The sequence below is a fragment of the Colossoma macropomum genome, unplaced genomic scaffold (genome assembly GCF_904425465.1).
Source record: "Colossoma macropomum unplaced genomic scaffold, Colossoma_macropomum, whole genome shotgun sequence".
NCBI lineage: Eukaryota > Metazoa > Chordata > Actinopteri > Characiformes > Serrasalmidae > Colossoma > Colossoma macropomum.
Genome location: NW_023494792.1, coordinates 63,774,135 through 63,793,210, shown reverse-complemented (window position 1 = coordinate 63,793,210; position 19,076 = coordinate 63,774,135). Strand labels below are relative to the sequence as shown.

The window sequence follows — 19,076 nt, the reverse complement described above, 5'->3', positions numbered from 1 at the left end:
GTATCATATTTTTATGATTATGTAAGTCATCTTTGCGTGAGACTCAGCTGCTCGTCTGCGCTGGCAGTTGAGAAAACACACTGGCGGTACAAGACCACTCAGAATGCAGCTCGCGCTTACGTTGCGTTATGAAATGCGTTGTGACACATTTTTGAATGCAACTACGCGCGACACCCTGTCTGCCCAGCTCGAAGTGTCTGCGTTTACGTCCTTGCGTGAGGTATGTTCGGGCCTTTTTTTTTAATTTCGGGCCATTTTTATATTAAAAGTGAAGACAATGCCAATTATGAAAGAGCTTGTTTCCAGCAGGTGTCGCCATTTCACACCTTTGATAAATGGTGCAGTGTGGTTCACATTACATGATCTCTCTATGTGCATGCTGAACATATTAATATTACAGCAAATTATGACAATTTCTATTTCAAATTCTGTATACAAAAGCTGCAGGAAGCATAAAGTTCCCTTCAGCTGGACAGTATTTAGTGTGTTTAGGAGAAACGACTGTGTTAATTGTGGAAACTGTAATCTGCACAGCTGCTTGTAGATAATTAATCCTAACTGGAAAGCTAATTACTGCTGCACTTCCAAGTGTCCATCACTGTCCTTGAAGTGAGACACTGACAGCGTAATCATGCACACATGCACAACATGCAAAAACCCTTAAATTGCAGGTTTGGAAAAAACACAGCATAACTAAAGCATAACTAAAGACGAAGTTCGGCTGATGTTTATTTACAATTATAAAGAAATTAAATAATCAGGCTTTGGTTTGATCACTGATCTGTAGAAGGTTCCTGAACAATCATTCTATCGTATCAGGTTTAAGTATTAATGATGTTTGTTTACAAAAACACTACAAACAGCATTAATTAATCTGGCCTAAGACCCAACAGCACCGCACAGCGCTGTGACCCGCATGTCTATCATCAGTGAGAGCTCATAAAAACAGGATTCAGAGTTTCAGGCTGTGAGTTCGGCGGCAAGTTCTTACTGTACTGTTTCTCCACTACACACACATGAAGTGCGACCCGTCGGGCAGCTGCGGTGGCGGGGGGGGGGAGGAGCCTGGAGACCGAGCTGGACTGGGCAGGCTGTTCACTGCAAACCGTTCAACAAAACAAGCCCACAAACAGGCAACACAGCAAGATGTTAATCAGTACAAATCAGCTGTGCTCATACACACACACTTAATATCACAGACAGACAGATAAACAGACAGACAGACAGACAGACAGACGGCTGCATATACAGTGAACGGCGAGCATGTCAGTAAAGGCCTTTTCATACTAAGCAGGATTTTTACAGATGAATAAAAAAAACTGACTCAGATTTCAAAAGCACTGAAATCTTTCATCAAGTCTGACGCTTTAAAACACGGAGGAGACGAAGAAGAAAATGTGAGAAGCAAAATTAACCTTTTCAAAGACGCTGTGTTTAACCATTCAGCAGAAACGTTGGCTGTGCAGACTGCTCCACTCAGGAGCTCTAAAAGAGTGAATGAAGGAATGGTTCATCTGCAGTTTTGCAGTCGGAGTGTTTGAGGTGCTGTTTCCACTCAGAGCTGCTCCTACAAGTTTTTATGTCCCACAACATGCAAAATGAAATGCATCCCCATCTTAATAAACACTGACTTGGAACTACAGTGAATATCTACATTATGTGTCCAAAAGTATCCAGATAGTCCATCTAATGCATGTGTGTCAGACTCCAGTCCTCGTGGGCCAAAACACTGCGGACTCCAACTCATAAAACACACCTGATTCAGCTCATCAGCTAATTAGCAAAACCTTCATGAACTGAACTCAGATCGTCAGATGAGGGTAAACATTGAGCTCCACAGCACTTTGGCCCAGAAGGTATGAGGACTGATCAGTTCTTAAAGGTCACTTTAAAACTAGAGGGGCATAAAGCCCTCCCAGCACTGGGCTGTGGAGCAGTGAAACTGTGTTCTCTGGAGTGATGAAGCGCCATTTAATACCTTTGGGGTGAGTTAGTGATCCAGAACTCACCATCCAACATCAGTACCTGACCTCACTAATGCTCAATTAAATCCTCACAGCAATGTTCAACATCTAGAACCTTCCCAGAAGAGTAGAGGCTGTTACTGCAGCACAAACTCACTATTAACACCTTCATTTCAGAAAAAAACTCTGGACCAGCTTTTGGACACGTGTAGCTCTGATTGGTCAACCTGATTTTAACACTTGTTCAACAGCTCTACAATCCAGGAAATCAAGCTGGCTCTGCATTAAACATCTTAGTCTCAGTCCATTTGCTTCAGACTTGATGTGAAAGATTGCATTAATATTTATGTGCATGTTTTTCAGCTCTGTTACAAAAGGCCTTAAAACAAGTACACTAATTTAATAATTACAAGATTGCAATATAAACCACAACTCTAAACAAGTTGTGTTTTCCCTGTGCTACCCGTTAGTTAGTTGGTTAATGAAGGTTGTTAATTAGTTAGTGAACTGATTCAGATGTGCTGGATGAGGAAAAGCACAAAAATGTGCATAGAGGCTTCAGCAACGCCTGCAATGGCTGTTCTGAAATGTCTGCTGTGTAAACAGAGATCTAAACAGATTTATCTCCAAGCCAAGCACATAAACGCTTATAAATTCAGTCCATGTGCTTAAGCAGTTGATCTGATTTAACATGCAGCTGAGAACTGTGCTTTAAATACTTTAGTAGAAAGAACATTTTATCTCACCTGAAACCAGATTGCCGTGTTTGGAGGCAGTGACGTCATAGGGGGCTGTGATGATCTGATCTTGACTCTGTCCAGAGAGCTTTTCCTCCTCCTCCTCCTCCTCCTCCTCCTCTTCATCCTCCTCTGTGCCCACTCGTACCATCACTGCTGTCTGCAGACTGAGACACAGGACAGAGAGCTGAGTGCACCTGCAACCTGCAAACACAGGACAGATAAGCAAACACACACGAAACCCCACCTGTTCTCGGTGGGCAGGGTTTTGAGGCGGTCGGCCGCCAGCTCTTTCTGTCTCTGCTGCTCGGGGCTTCGGCTGGTTTCAGAAGTCTTCTGACAAACCTCACCCTGCTCCTCCTAAGAGGAAACACAAGACAGCAGGATGTGCCACAAGCTCTGACAGCAAGTGCAGGACAGTAATGCAATGCAGAGTGATGCTGAGTTACCATCCTGTGAATAACAGTGTTCAATTTTAGTAGTTATGCTGACGACACAGTTACACATTTCCTTTCCTCCGATAATCAGGACTCTGTGGACAGGCTGACCAGCTGTGTGTCAGTTATTTCTCACAAAATGTTTTACAACTAAATCACGAAAAAACTGAAATGCTGATTGTTGGTCCGAAAACTCAGAGAAAGCTGCTTTATGAGAATCTCGGCTCCTTATCTTCATAAACCAAACCTGCAGTAGAAACCTGGATGTGATCTGAGAGTCTGAGCTCTGTTTAATCTGCATGTAAACAGTCACTAAAGCAACTTTTTATCATGTGAGAAAATCACTAAAGTTCAGCCTTTTCTCTCTCAGAGCGACGCAGAGAAACGTTCAGAGTTGATCACTGTAATGATCTTACTTGAGAAAACAGTCCATCCTCTAGAACCAGTACAGAACGCAGCAGCACGGATCCTCACAGCACCAACACAGAGAGCTCATATTACCCCGTTACACACTGCACTGACCGCCTGGATCTGTTAGAGAGAGTTTAAAGCTCTGCTGCTGGTTTTTAAAGCTCTAAATGACCTTAAAGCTCCTGAACGTCTGTTTATGATCTCAGATCTGCAGATTCTGACCTTCTGAACTCCTTCAGTAAAACACAGAAAACGTGGAGAGACTCTTTCAGTTATTCTCATTCTAAACTGTGGAGCTCAGTTCAGCTTTTATTAGACAGTCGAGCTCAGAGCTCACTTTTAATAAACACCTGAAAACGCAGCTCTTTAACTCAGAGCTTCAGTAAAACTCTATGGCTCTTTGGTCTTTTTCTGTTTAATCTGATCTGGGTTATTGACTTATATGATATGATTTTAAATGAATACTCATCATTTCTGCCACTGGCAAGAAAAGTGCTCTATAAATAAGGATTATTATTATTATTATTATTATTAATAATAATAATGTCATTCCTACAATGTGAGACATGGGTTCAGTGTGTGCTGTGTTACCTCAGCTGGTTTGGGGGTCTCTTTCAATGTGGCTGTCACTTTCATCAGCTCTCGCTCTCCGGGAGACATCTCTCTCTCTCTCTCCCGCTCTCTCTCTCTCTCTTTCCTCCTACCATCCTGCTCTTCTGGTGACAACGCGGAGCTCCTCGTCTAATAAACACACATTCAGAGACGTAAACCTCACTGGATAAACTCAATCCAGCACAATGACTGACAGCCACGTGTTTTAAACGCATCCTTCAGATCATGGTAAAGAAAAATCATCCTGTGTTGTTTATATTAAAGCCAAAAGGCTCGGTGCTGCTTCTCTACAGTAAGTGCATCTGCATATGAGGTGCTGAGGAAGAGAGCTCAGAGCATGACACGCATCCTGAGATTAGCAGCTCAGTGACAGACATGACGAAGCCAGACTGCTGTAAGCATGATGCATAATTCATAAAGCTGATTTCCCACAGCATCGCCGCTACAGAGATCACTCATCTGAGACGAAAGCACAGACAGCTGCATCGTGGACCTGCATTCATAACGTACTCAAGGCTTGGAATGAGCTACACCAACGGCTGCACAAGGTGAGAACTACAAAGCCGGCTTTACAAGAAGCTTCACAGAACAATATACAGCTGTTTTATAGCCTCAGAAAGTACAGAAGAATATCATCCCTGTCGGAATAAAACCTTGTATCTCTGTAATGATAACTTTACAGGAAAAAATATTCATAACTCTACATGGAAGTTAATGGAGCCAGATTTTTTTTCCAATTCATTTTGGAGCTTTTCTATTGGTCCATTCATCATTAAATTTTAGCAGCTGACATTTTCAAATTCGGTGAAATTGTTCAGCAGCGATATGAGAGTTTAGACTCATTAATCATTAATGTGATTTTTCCGCTGATTTCATGCTGTTGGTCAAACTGGACACTTAGTTTGATGACTGAGGATTAACTTACATTATTTTACGTGATAAAGTAAAGTGGAGGTTACTGTACAGGACTGTACAATGAAGGTTAATCAAACGAGTGAAAAACTATTATAACTCTCAAATACTATTTTTGTTATTTGACAAACTTTAATAAACTCTGCTCTCTGGCTGCTCTTTGGACAATAAATTGATATTGCGATGGAAAGACTTCAGGGAGAAAGATATTAAACTTTATTTAACAGTAAACACACAGATGAAAGGGTTGGATATTCAGGTTTTTGGAAACGCAGCTGAACCTGAGAGATCGAACTCTGTACTGCAGGTCTTTACAGCGAGAGCAGGTGGTGTGTGGACGTCAGGGCTACCTGCAGGGTGTAGTAGTATGGATGGTCTTTACTGAAGGACAGACTGTGTGAGAGGGCGCTCTCCTCCCTCCTCCTCTCACGCTCACGTAGCGCCCCCTGTTGATGCCTTCGAATTCGCTCCATCTGCTCCTCAACGCTCATGCGCTGCCGAGCTCCCTCCACACCGCCGGTCATCTGCTCTACTGCGCTGCGTGGACGGTCCTGCTCAGAGTGAGAGAGTGAGAACGCTCAGAGTGAGAGAGTGAGATCGCTCAGAGTGAAAGTGAGAACGCTCAGAGTGAGAGAGTGAGATCGCTCAGAGTGAAAGTGAGATCGCTCAGAGTGAGAGAGTGAGAACGCTCAGAGTGAGAGAGTGAGATCGCTCAGAGTGAAAGTGAGAACTCTCAGAGTGAGAGAGTGAGATCGCTCAGAGTGAAAGTGAGAACGCTCAGAGTGAGAGAGTGAGATCGCTCAGAGTGAAAGTGAGATCGCTCAGAGTGAGAGAGTAAGATCGCTCAGAGTGAGAGTGAGAATGCTCAGAGTGAGAGTGAGAATGCTCAGAGTGAGAGTGAGAATGCTCAGAGTGAGAGAGTGAGAACGCTCAGAGTGAAAGTGAGATCGCTCAGAGTGAGAGTGAGAAAGGTGAGAGTGAGAATGCTCAGAGTGAGAGTGAGAATGCTCAGAGTGAGAGAGTGAGATCGCTCAGAGTGAGAGAGTGAGATCGCTCAGAGTGAAAGTGAGATCGCTCAGAGTAAGAGAGTGAGATCGCTCAGAGTGAGAGAGTGAGAAAGCTCAGAGTGAGAGAGTGAGATCGCTCAGAGTGAGAGAGTGAGAACGCTCAGAGTGAGATCGCTCAGAGTGAGAGTGAGATCGCTCAGAGTGAGTGAGAAAGCTCAGAGTGAGTGAGATCGCTCAGAGTGAGAGAGTGAGATCGCTCAGAGTGAGAGAGTGAGAAAGCTCAGAGTGAGAGAGTGAGATCGCTCAGAGTGAGAGAGTGAGAACGCTCAGAGTGAGATCGCTCAGAGTGAGAGTGAGATCGCTCAGAGTGAGTGAGAAAGCTCAGAGTGAGTGAGATCGCTCAGAGTGAGAGAGTGAGATCGCTCAGACTGAGAGAGTGAGATCGCTCAGAGTGAGAGAGTGAGATCGCTCAGAGTGAGATAGTTCAGAGTGAGATAGTTCAGAGTGAGAGAGTGAGAACGCTCAGAGTGAGAGAGTGAGAACGCTCAGAGTGAGAGAGTGAGAACGCTCAGAGTGAAAGTGAGAACGCTCAGAGTGAGAGAGTGAGATCGCTCAGAGTGAGTGAGATCGCTCAGAGTGAGATCGCTCAGAGTGAGAGAGTGAGAGTGAGATCGCTCAGAGTGAGATCGCTCAGTGAGAGAGTGAGAACGCTCAGAGTGAGAGAGTGAGATCGCTCAGAGTGAGATAGTTCAGAGTGAGAGAGTGAGATAGTTCAGAGTGAGAGAGTGAGAACGCTCAGAGTGAGAGAGTGAGAACGCTCAGAGTGAGAGAGTGAGAACGCTCAGAGTGAAAGTGAGATCGCTCAGAGTGAGATCGCTCAGAGTGAGAGTGAGAGTGAGATCGCTCAGAGTGAGATCGCTCAGTGAGAGAGTGAGATCGCTCAGAGTGAAAGTGAGATCGCTCAGAGTGAGAGTGAGAAAGCTCAGAGTGAGTGAGAAAGCTCAGAGTGAGAAAGTGAGATCGCTCAGAGTGAGAGTGAGATCGCTCAGAGTGAGAGAGTGAGAAAGCTCAGAGTGAGAGTGAGATAGTTCAGAGTGAGAGAGTGAGATCGCTCAGAGTGAGAGAGTGAGATCGCAGAGAGTGAGATCGCTCAGAGTGAGAGAGTGAGAACGCTCAGAGTGAGAGAGTGAGATAGTTCAGAGTGAGAGAGTGAGAACGCTCAGAGTGAGAGAGTGAGAACGCTCAACAGAAACCAGTCAAGCTGTGTAAACTCATTCTGTGTCCATAACGCATAACGCCGCAATTCACAACATGACACAATCATGAGCTGCATTCTGATTGCTGGCAGCAGGGGGCGCTATAGCATCCATCCAGTCAGGTGTTTGGCAGATCAGCAGTTTGACGAGTCTCTTTCCAAGGCTTTGTTCACATTGCAAGCGCTGCTGCCATGGTAACGCTGAATGATGGAGCGAGCAGTGGAAAAACTGAGCTTTTTGATCCAAGCTTCTCATTAAGGTCATACGGCCACGAATTGGATACGTATCCGATCTAGGACCACATATGGAAGTGGCTCAGGTCGGATTTACGTAGACAAAAACGGCTTTGGTTAATATAAATAGTGATCAAAGCTGCGTGAACTGCACTTTACAGGCTTTAAAAACTCGAATGAGTACTAGAAACTCACTCTCAAAATCAAATGTGTACACCACCCACCGTCAGTAAACAGTGACGGGAGGGTTAGTTCACTTTACCAAAATGCTTTTTTCAAACTGTGTGTGGGAAAAAAACACATAACGGCGACCAAACAAAACAAAAATCAATTTAACATGCAGCATACAAACTACACGGAGTGTGTTTACGTGTTTTCAGCTCTTCACTGTCTGTGAATAGAAAACCATGCAGTGGCAATTTTCACAGTTTCACAGACCACTGCATTAAAATGGATTCTCCTGACATTACATAACACTAATAAACATGTTTTACAAAGCTTAGCGTGACTACACTGAAAAACTAAACACGTACCCAACCAAGCATAAATAAATAAATAAATAAATAAATACCAGGTTACACATTTAAATGAAAGGACCTACTGTTCTTGGGTCAGGCTTCTTGTTCTTCCTCAGTGTCACATAAGAGGCGATAGTGGAGGATTCCGGCATCTGAGACTTTGTTCTGGGACTCACGACACCCACAGGATACGGCATCCCTGCAGATAAGAACAGACATGAGACCCTGATGTGTGAAAGTTCCTGCAGTTTCAGCTACTTTTCTGCTGAAGTCCTGTGATGAGATGTTTGAGTACCTTTAGTACTAGAAGGCTCTTTTTCAGCAGCTTGTTCAGATTTGTCCTCTCCATTACTCTCGTCTACTTCAGCCACTGTGGTCAGCTCTGGTTCACTCTTATAAAGTCTGTAGTCTGGACCCTGGAGAGGAGTGACCACATATGTAACACACACACAGATTTCCAAAAGGAATGTTATGGACTGAATGTATGAGATGTTACTATTATGAAACATGGACGCAGATGGAGTCACGCTGATCTAAGGTCTCCACACTGAACTGTGCAATCTGTTAATGACTGAATGAGAACCAAAAAATGAGGCGAACATTCAAACTCAGCTGAAATGTTCAAAGAATCATAACCCAGTGATGATGAGCAGAGATGGACGCCCACACAGTTTATGAAGTAAGATGTGGAGGAGTCAGAGGATGCGGTGAAGGAAATGGTGGGACGCGGGGGGGCAAGGGGTGTTCAGCAGCCTCTTACGCTGTGGCTGCCGTTGCGTTGGGCGGCCTTGCGGTCCTCAGGCCGGTGTGCGGTTGTGCGAGGCATGTGCGGCTGTGCGGAGCCGGGGCAGGGCAGGGGGGGCACGCACGGTCGCTCTCCGCCCTCGTACAGCTGAGGAAGTGGAGGACGCGGGGGCACGGAGTCTGACTCCTACAGATTGAAAGTAGTCCCAACTGAGAGGTGAAACGAAAGCTTGGTTGCCGGGGCAACTGCTGGCTCAGAGCTGAATTTGGAGAGAAATCAAGTAATGGACGCTGCTGACCGCAGCGCCGGCAGAGCACTGAGTTTCTACTAAAGCAATAACCCACAAGAGGCCCTGCGTTACTGGAGTTAAACCTCCTCCTGTGATAAAATCACTGACACATGACCTCAGGCGGCTTATTGCTTTTATAAAATAGCGGCCAACATAAAATATATAATAATAATAATAAAAAAAAATAATAATAATAATATTAATTGATATAAACAAGTATTCCACCAAGAAATGCAGTTTCTTTATAGTATGGTATCGTTGCCAAGCAACCATGGACAGCTGAATGAGGAGAAGGACGTTTGGCCGCCCATCACTGTATACAGCACTCTTTAATGCAGGTCACCAAATCACCACTGCGAGTCTTATTTAGCACCAATCCAGCGGCGCTGCTCCTCCCACACTGGGCAGAATTTCAAATGGCTGTTAGCTATCCGCTGAGCTAATTGCTAATCAATCACATTCTTATGTACAGCATGTTTAGGAGGATTTTAGGCCTTTTTCTTCAACTTCACACTATTTTTGACGCATGCGCCTTCATACAATCTCTGCAGTTCTCACTGCAAAGTCACTCAATAGTTAATGCACAGTTTATTTCCATTTGTATTTCAGCTACAAATTATTAGTGGAAGACTGAGTGAAAATGAGGTATATTATAATTTAACAAACTCAAAGAAAACAAACATGTTAACCTGCTTACAATTACTTTATTTTAAGCAGTATAATTTTGCCCATACTTGCACTGTAATATAGTCATTATATTTTATCTGAATATAGTTTATTTATAGCCGACTTTTAGATTAGCAGAGAGAGACGGGTTCAGTTCTCTAACGCTCACCTCGCTCTTCTGAAGGCTGGAGATCGGATTGGCTCCCGGAAAACCTGCACATACAGACAAACACACATTACTGAACTGAACAGAACAGCGAGAAAAGAAACCATCTAGAACCCTCTTCAATAAGAGAACACAGAGCCACAGAACACAGAATACAGAACACACAGACCACAGAACACAGAACCAGGGTTGAGAACCACTGGTCTATGGTGTGTGTGTGTGTGTGTGTGTGTGTGTATGTATAAGTGTGAATATGTGTGTGTGTGTGTGTGTGTGTATAAGTGTATAGAAGTGTATATAGGTGCGTATGTGTATGTACGTGTGTGTGTGTGTGTCTCTTACTGGGTTCAGTGCTCCTCTTTGGCTTGTTTTTGTTCAAAGCTTCCATCACGTCCTGAATTCTCCAGAGTTCCTTCTGGATCTGTACGTGCTGCTGACTCGGAGGTTCCGTCTACACACACACACAGTCACACAGTTCAGTGCTGTACGTCTGTGTGTGGTTATTTTTCAGTGACGGTGAGGAGCTGAAGGTCGGTACTCTACCTGCGGACTGCCGAGAGCCTCTAGCTGTTCCAGCAGGTTCCTCTTAGCCAACGTGACATCAGCCTCCAGCTTATCGTACTCCCTCCAGCTCCGATCCAGCTCCTGCAGAACCACAGCGTTCAGACAGCGTCTCACTCTCTGCAACATCCTCAGTGTGTATGTGTGTGTGTGCGTGTGGGTCTGTGTGTGTGTGTGTGTGGGTCTGTGTGTGTGTGTGTGGGTCTGTGTGTGTGTGTGTGTGGGTCTGTGTGTGTGTGTGTGTGTGTGGGTCTGTGTGTGTGTGTGGCTGAAGATGCTGAATCTACAGTTTGTGACGGAGAAAGAGATTCACTCACGGCGTTGACGCGGGAAAGTTCTCTGCAGGTGCTGAGGAGGCCGCTCTGCAGAACATCCCTCTGCTGGATGACGCTCTGCACAGCTGCTGGATTATCAGTGCTCATCTCGATCTCCTGACTGGCCGACAGCAGGGCTGTCTCCAGAGTGTGCTGACACAGAAAACACCAACAAAATCACATCTCTCTGAACCAGCGTCCTCCATGAAGAACCACAATTATTACACTGTAATACTGCAGTTATTACTGTAATACACAAATGAGCGATTTATAACTACTAGTGAGTTGAACGGTCTGGGCATTCTTACAGAGACAGCAGCTGTTTTTGCATTAAACAAACACTACAGAGTTCGGTTCTACCTTCTCTCTGTGGAGCTGCTGAAGCTTCTCCTCCTGAGTGCGCACCACTTTGCCTTGTTCACACAGCCTGCTTAGCTTAGCCTGGAACAGTGAGACGGAGTTAGAGCTTCTTCCTCTGATCTCAGGAAGGAGCATCATCACAACAGGCCTTCAACTCCACACACAGCACAGTATTCAGTGTGTTTACACTTCATAATCTGATAACTGCACAAAATCAGATTGTGTCAATAACCGGTTTGGTGCGTTTACACTTCATAATCTGATAACTGCAGAAAATCAGATTGTGTCAGTAACCGGTTTGGTGCGTTTACACTTAATAATCTGATAAATGCACAAAATCAGATTGTGTCAATAACCGGTTTGGTGCGTTTACACTTAATAATCTGATAACTGCAGAAAATCAGATTGTGTCAGTAACCGGTTTGGTGCGTTTACACTTAATAATCTGATAAATGCACAAAATCAGATTGTGTCAATAACCGATTTGGTGCGTTTACACTTAATAATCTGATAACTGCACAAAATCAGATTGTGTCAGTAACTGGTTTGGTGCGTTTACACTTAATAATCTGATAACTGCAGAAAATCAGATTGTGTCAGTAACTGGTTTGGTGCGTTTACACTTAATAATCTGATAACTGCAGAAAATCAGATTGTGTCAATAACCGGTTTCATGCTCTTGAGTAATCAGTGGGGAAACTCCGGGTCTACATGAGTCAGACAGTAATCAGATTTCTGCTTTACAACCAGCCAATAAACTCCAGAAGACTTGTCATTATATTTCCAATTCTTTTTTTTTTTATCATTTTATCACTTTTATTTCTGGTCCTTTTTCTGCCTTTGTTGTATTTTTGTTTTATTACTTAATTTTACTTTTTGATTGTAAAACACTGAGTTGCTTTGAGTATGAGAAGTGCTCTATGATTATTTTTTTTTTATTATTATTATCATTATCATCATTTTGCGAGTGCTGTGTTAAACGCTGCTCGCTGTTTCCAGGACGGCGCTCTGTTTCCACACAAGCTCAGACTGAGAGAAACGAAAGAAATCAGACTGAGAGTTTACAGCACTGAGAAACCCCATTACTGACTCAAATCCAGCCTCTTTATCAGATTTACTAATCAGATTTATAGACTTTAATCTGATCTGAGAAACCAGAGTGTGTGTTTACATGACCACTTAATAATCAGATCACTGCAGAAATCTGATAATGATTGGATCGTTAAGTGCATGAAAGCACAATCAGTGACATCAATTATAGTCACATATGTTCAGATTCTGATAGACTAACTCTTTACTGGTCATTTCAGCAGAACAGCCCACTTCTGTTTCAACCTCTGAATCTATTAAGTATCCAGATGTGGACAGCAGTGGACTTACATCAACATCCAGTTCGTCAGGTCTGCAGCTGAAGGTGTTCTCTCTGTACTCCTCAGGGCTCATCTGCAACACAGAGCAACACTCAGATGCAGGTCTGCCGTCAGGCTGCTGTTCCAGCCGTGCAGTAAACAACTCCAGAGTGATCAGAGCCAACAGACCAAAACAGCAACAGTCAGGAGAAGAACCTCAGTTCCTCTCATTAAGGGAGCGTCTCTCCCACTCAGTAAAGAGCTTTCAGTGTTATTACTGCAGGAAAGACTAAGACCTCGGCAGATTAGAGAGGAAACGTCAAATTTAGTTAGGAGGCTGATGCTAAAGCGAAATGAAGGCACGCTACACTTCCCTGTACAGCAGAACGTAAATGAAGGTAAAGTGGGAATTCATTGCACTTGCATTTGTTCAAGTTTAAGACTGTGCTGAAGAAATCTAGAACTAATATACCACTAATATAGCAAAATATCACAGTCGGAACAAAACCTCGAATCTCCAAAATGAGAACTTTACAGGAGAAGAAAAAAACACACTTTACTATCAATGTAAGTCAATGGAACCAGATGTTTTGCAGCCTTTCAGGCTGTTTCTTTTGGTGCATTCATAATGAAATTTACACACAATGTAAAAGAACAACGGGAACTTTCAAATTATGACACGAACTGAAAAACGATGGAGATACGAGGTTTTGTTCTGATAGCAGCGATACACAGGTGCATCTCAATAAATTAGAATATCATCGAAAGGTTAATTTATTTCAGTAATTCAATTCCAAAAAGTGAGACTTGTGTATTATATAGATTCACTACACACAGAGTGATCTATTTCAAGCGTTTATTTCTTTTAATGTTGATGATTATGGCCTACAGCCAATGAAAACCCAAAAGTCAGTATCTCAGAAAATTAGAATATTGTGAAAAAGTTCAATATTGTAGACTCATGGTGTCACACTCTAATCAGCTAATCAACAGAAAACACCTGCAAAGGTTTCCTAAACCTTTAAATGGTCCCTCAGTCTGGTTCAGTAGGCTACACAATCATGGGGAAGACTGCTGACTTGACAGTTGTCCAGAAGGCAGTCACTGTAACCCTCCACAAGGAGGGTAATCCACAAAAGGTCATTGCTAAATAAGATGGCTGTTCAGAGTGCTGTATCCAAGCATATAAATGGAAAGTGGAGTGGAAGGAAAAAGTGTGGTAGAAAAAAGTGCACAAGCAACAGGGATAACCGCAGCCTTGAAAGGATTGTCAAGAAAAGGCGATTCACGAATTTGGGGGAGATTCACAAGGAGTGGACCGCTGCTGGAGTCAGTGTTTCAAGAGCCACCACACACACACGTATACAAGACATGGGCTACAACTGTCACATTCCTTGTGTCAAGCCACTCATGACCCAGAGACAACGTCAGAAGCGTCTTACCTGGGCCAAGGAGAAAAAGGACTGGACTGTTGCTCAGTGGTCCAAAGTCCTGTTTTCAGGTGAAAGTAAATTTTGCATTTCATTTGGAAATCAAGGTCCCAGAGTCTAGAGGAAGAGTGAAGAGGCACACAGTCCAAGCTGCTTGAGGTCTAGTGTGAAGGTTCCACAATCAGTGATGGTTTGGGGAGCCATGTCATCTGCTGGTGTTGGTCCACTGTGTTATATCAAGTCCAAAGTCAGCGCAGCCGTCTACCAGGACATTTTAGAGCACTTCATGCTTCCCTCTGTTGACGAGCTTTATGGAGATGCGGATTTCATTTTCCAGGAGGACTTGGCACCTGCCCACACTGCCAAAAGTACCAAAACCTGGTTTAATAACCACAGTATCACTGTGCTTGATTGGCCAGCGAACTCACCTGACCTAAGCCCCATAGAGAATCTATGGGATATTGTCAAGAGGAAGATGAGAGACACCAGACCCAACAATGCAGACGAGCTGAAGGCCGCTATCAAAGCAACCTGGGCTTCCATAACACCTCAACAGTGCCACAGGCTGATCGCCTCCATGCCACGCCGCATTGATGCAGTAATTCATGCAAAAGATGGCCTGACCAAGTATTGAGTGCATATACTGTACATACTTTTCAGTAGGCCAACATTTACGTATTAAAAATATTTTTTTTTAAATTGGTCTTATATTCTAATTTTCTGAGGTACTGACTTTAAGGTTTTCATTGGCTGTAGGCCATAATCATCAACATTGAAAGAAATAAATGCTTGAAATAGATCACTCTGTGTGTAATGAATCTATATGAGTCTCACTTTTTGAATTGAATTACTGAAATAAATTAACTTTTTGATGATATTCTAATTTATTGAGATGCACCTGTATATGTGTATATATATATATATATATATATACACACACATACACACAACATTGTAATCCATCTATTGATTCAAAGCAGTTTTGTTGATGTGACAAAAGAAACAATACACAATTTTTTTTCTCTCTAAAACACACACACACACACACACACACATACTGAGCTGATGACGGAAATGAAGGTGTGTGACGATGAGAGGTCAGCAGCACTTTTATACGCGTTCGTGTTCTAAAAGTGGCAGAGAGGCGTGGCGGGTATTTGTGAAATATTCATGGCTCCTGTTGCAGGACAGCAGGACAGAGGGACGGACACACGGACAGCCAAGGTTCAATATGAAACAAAAGGGAATAAATACGATATACAGCAGAGTGATGGGTCTTTAAGTCAGGCCTGTGATGTAAACTGTAGAGAAATAAGTTCGTCACTCGCATTTTTATATTAAATATTTAAAACCAGTTTTAGACACTTCTGTCTGCTTACAGTCCCACAGCCTGACCTCTCAGATGGTGACCGGCGGTGGGGAGGATGTTCTCCACGGACTGAGCGCAAGGTGCAGCGCTGGCAGCCTCGACCGCCGGCGCACTAATTACCTTTCCCCTCGGCCTGTTCCGCCTCCGGCCGAGCTGGCATGACTAATGAAAATGCAGCAGAAAGGCTGCAGCTAAACCACCTCATGTGCTCCAGCACCCCAGTGAGGGATTTGAAGGGAGTTCCTGACACCATCCTGAAGAGATTTTGAGGACTTTTAAAACTGCTTTTTGCTGGAGCTGAAGATCGACAGCGCCGTCGACAACAGATGCTAACATTTAACACGGAACAAAGCCAGCAAGGACGCTTAAGCAGTTTACTGTGTCCATATAAATGACCTCAACGATCTCGTCCCACATGACACTGGAACAGTCCCAACACATGACTGAATGGGGAACTGCAAATGACTCAGAATGGAGCGAACACACCGGCTGGTGGGGAGTTTGCATGGCAGTGCAGATCAGACAACACGACTAAGCCATGCCAACACCGTCTGCAAGAAAATAACAACAACCACCACGATGGGATGTGCTGTAAGAGACCCAACACTGGATGAGACAGTGAGGGACGCGTCCGGGGGAGAACAGGAGGGCAGGTCGATGGGACGGGGGGGGGGTAGGTGCATTAGCGTGTGGACGTCAAGACCTTACTTGCTGGTAAAGTTGAGGCCTTGGAGCTGAGTTCTCAATCATAGTGTGAATCATGAAGATTATTGGCTCGTTCTCCTTCATCTGGTACAAGTGAGGAGGAGGAACAGCATTCAGCACAGAACAGCACTGCCACACATCACAGCCGCACACGGCTCCACGATCATGAGCTAGGAGGAGATATTTGGTTGCAAAAACTACCAGAGGAGGAGAAACTCAGACCCATCTCATTCCGTCAATCTCAGATGAGAACATGAGGCTTACAGAACATTTAGGAACGTTCTAGCTTCATCTCTGATTGTTGTAATAAAATATAACACTAGAGTTCAGAGAGGAAACCGTGATGTGGACGTTTTGACCCCTTATTGGATGAATGCAGTCAAATGAAACTAGTTAAGGGTCAGATCACTCGTCTACTCTGGTACTGTGATGTTCTGGTGTTTTATTTATGTTTTTAATGCTACACAGGTCAGCAACTGGAGCTTAACAGTGCAACAGACTTCAACTCAAGGACCAGAAGGAGTGACTGGACGCTGCACCATTTCATTTCATGCTCAGTTTTCTCTGTGATTTTCTTTACATTCTTTTCTTTGGATTCACGTATTTTCAGCTCTGCTACAATTTTTTTCATCCATTAAAGCTCCTTCTATAACCTTACACATTTTCATAAAAAGTAAAAGCATTTTAATTTGTAAAAGATAAAGAAAATTTTTTAAGGAAAGTTCTTATTTTGCTGTGGAAGTGCAGCGTTAGCATTACATGGTTGTTTACAGTAAAACGGAATTATTTTAAGATGTTTTGAAATTCTTCATTCTGAAGCCTGAAGTTCTGACTTTTTGGAAATCACAGTTTTCTTGAAGCATCTCAAACTCATTTTCCCAGTTAATTCAAGATGTGTACTTTCTATTTACTTCAAATCATTTCATATTTGTGTTTGGAAGAAAGAGAACTAAAATCTGAGAAACTGTCCTGCTGCAGGAGAAGCTGTTACGTTTGATGCCCAAAATTTCAACAGAATACGTAACGTAGCGGCCGGTGGGTGGCGTTGGAGAGCGGTGAACTGGAAGGGAAACTTTTTAATTATAATAAAGTTATAATAGTATAAATGACTAACATTACAAAAAACATTTTGCGATATTTTTAAAGCTGTTAAAACTTGTGAAAATCGCTACACAAATAAAACTGAACTGAAATGTGTAGTCTGCAGTGTTCAGAATTAGCACAACAACAAACTGTGAATACTAATAATAAGAAAACAGATTAAACCGGTTTTGTGAAGTAATTTTTTAACTACTAAATATTTCATAATAAAAGAATAAACAAATTAATGAAGTATCGTGTTCAAACATCTTTCAATCAAAAATGTGTCTGAGGCTCCAGAAAGGCACCCATAATTCCATTAAACATTAAAAACTGATCATAGACTGTAATCTTTCTATACATCTATAATACAAACACATTATCACTGAAAACATTAGAAAAGACTCCCAGGACACATCGTTACGGCATATTATCATAAATAATATTCACTAAGCAAAGTTCCTCACTAAAGCGCTGTACAGAATATTTACAGTCTTGAGAAAATATCCGTAACAGTAACAAGTTTAATTCTGCTTTACATGATATTTTACTCAAAATGATTGAATGATGACCTGTAATGAGCCAAAACGGACTGATGCCTTCATCTGTCAATCAAAATGTTTTAATATGAAAATCTGAATTGGCTGAATTTGATCTCTTTAAAAACAAAGTTTAAACAAAGCACATAAAGAGAAAGTAAGACTGGGCGATACTGAAGTTCAGTATCATGATATCTTAATGTATCACGTGGTCAGTATTAGATGATATTTAAGTTTGCATTAATAGGGTTAATGAGCTTCGTAAGTGCTGATCTAAATGAACAGAATGACGTACCGTCCTGATGTTGCGCTCTGATTGGACCGTTCTGCTCTGTTCTCTTCTCTTACAACTACATTAAAATCAATCTAACACATTTTTATAAACATTAAACGGACACACAAACCACATTAACCCATTTTATAGACTTAACGCATGATGAAAGACGCTCACTGCAGTTCATACTGTGAGTGAAGAGCAGGACCGCCAGAACCACCAGGACCACCGGACATTTGACCAACCACTTTCCAAAGTACTGGGGCAGCGACGCACCGTTTTCTGAATTCAGATCGGAGCACTGACCAATACGGCCAGAGAGAGAGCGTCAAACTCCTCAGCATAACCAATCAAAATCCCCATTTCAGCTGGGAGGCGGGACGTGGTGGGAGTTGGTGGTCAGTGAAAGGAGCTGCAGCTCCTGATCCAGTATAAACTGACCTCACTGCGATACATGAACTGATGCAGTCAGTCAGAGTCTGAATTTAATAAACGTCAGTTTTAATATTTCTTCCTGCTACGCTACTTTACTGACGTCGCTGTCACACCTACCACATTTGGTGCCGACCTTTAGAACGTTTTCTGTGGTTCGGTCTGTTTTGATGTGTAAACACTCCACCTGGAGTCAGGTCCACAGCAAACAACTGACCCTCCTTGAGTTCGCTGCTGGTGGGAACGCATCTTTTTGATGATGCTCACCAAACAAGAGAATTCAGCACCGGAGCTTTTCTTAGAGCCGTCAGGCTGGACTGTCTACGTAACCTGCCTGTTCAACATTTTACTGACTGTCATCTTTCCTCTGGCATGAGCGGCTGACAGTAATGGCAGACAAGCAGCAAAAAAACAGAAGAGATGTGCTTTTAATTTCAGCACACGGGTCACAGAAGTTACTTTTGGGCAAGCATCAGTGATCTGACTGGTTAAATTCAAATTGATAAACCAATCATAAAGAAGCAGAAATCACAAAAAGATTATTATTGCTTCGTTTTATGACACACAGACTTTCTGTTTTACATTATCTATTTATATCTTTATACTTTCATGGTGATAAATGTAAAAGTAACAGAGTGACTGTATCTCTGCAAGATTTCTGACCAATAAATGAAAAACCTGCGTGTGTAATTTAGTGAACTTTTGCTGTT

The 19,076-nt window shown here is 42.9% G+C and overlaps 1 protein-coding gene across 7 annotated transcripts in view; it reads right to left on the bottom strand.

Moving 5' to 3' along the window:
• The window catches only part of plekha5 (pleckstrin homology domain containing, family A member 5), a 177,894-nt gene that overhangs the window by 2,409 nt on the left and 156,409 nt on the right, over positions 1-19,076 (bottom strand). For 6 of the 7 annotated variants that reach the window (XM_036577791.1, XM_036577792.1, XM_036577793.1 and 3 more), the window contains 13 exons: positions 12,569-12,631; positions 11,189-11,269; positions 10,832-10,981; positions 10,497-10,598; positions 10,296-10,404; positions 9,957-10,000; positions 8,383-8,503; positions 8,171-8,286; positions 5,424-5,624; positions 4,141-4,290; positions 2,949-3,061; positions 2,711-2,868; positions 992-1,098 (listed from right to left, as the gene is read on the bottom strand). In XM_036577791.1, coding sequence (XP_036433684.1) covers positions 1,007-1,098; positions 2,711-2,868; positions 2,949-3,061; positions 4,141-4,290; positions 5,424-5,624; positions 8,171-8,286; positions 8,383-8,503; positions 9,957-10,000; positions 10,296-10,404; positions 10,497-10,598; positions 10,832-10,981; positions 11,189-11,269; positions 12,569-12,631 — 1,500 coding nt within the window. In that variant the 3' untranslated portion in view covers positions 992-1,006. Of the gene's footprint in view, positions 1-991; positions 1,099-2,710; positions 2,869-2,948; positions 3,062-4,140; positions 4,291-5,423; positions 5,625-8,170; positions 8,287-8,382; positions 8,504-8,847; positions 9,019-9,956; positions 10,001-10,295; positions 10,405-10,496; positions 10,599-10,831; positions 10,982-11,188; positions 11,270-12,568; positions 12,632-16,044; positions 16,126-19,076 lie in introns of all 7 variants that reach the window. The other variant, XM_036577795.1, reaches the window with a different exon arrangement.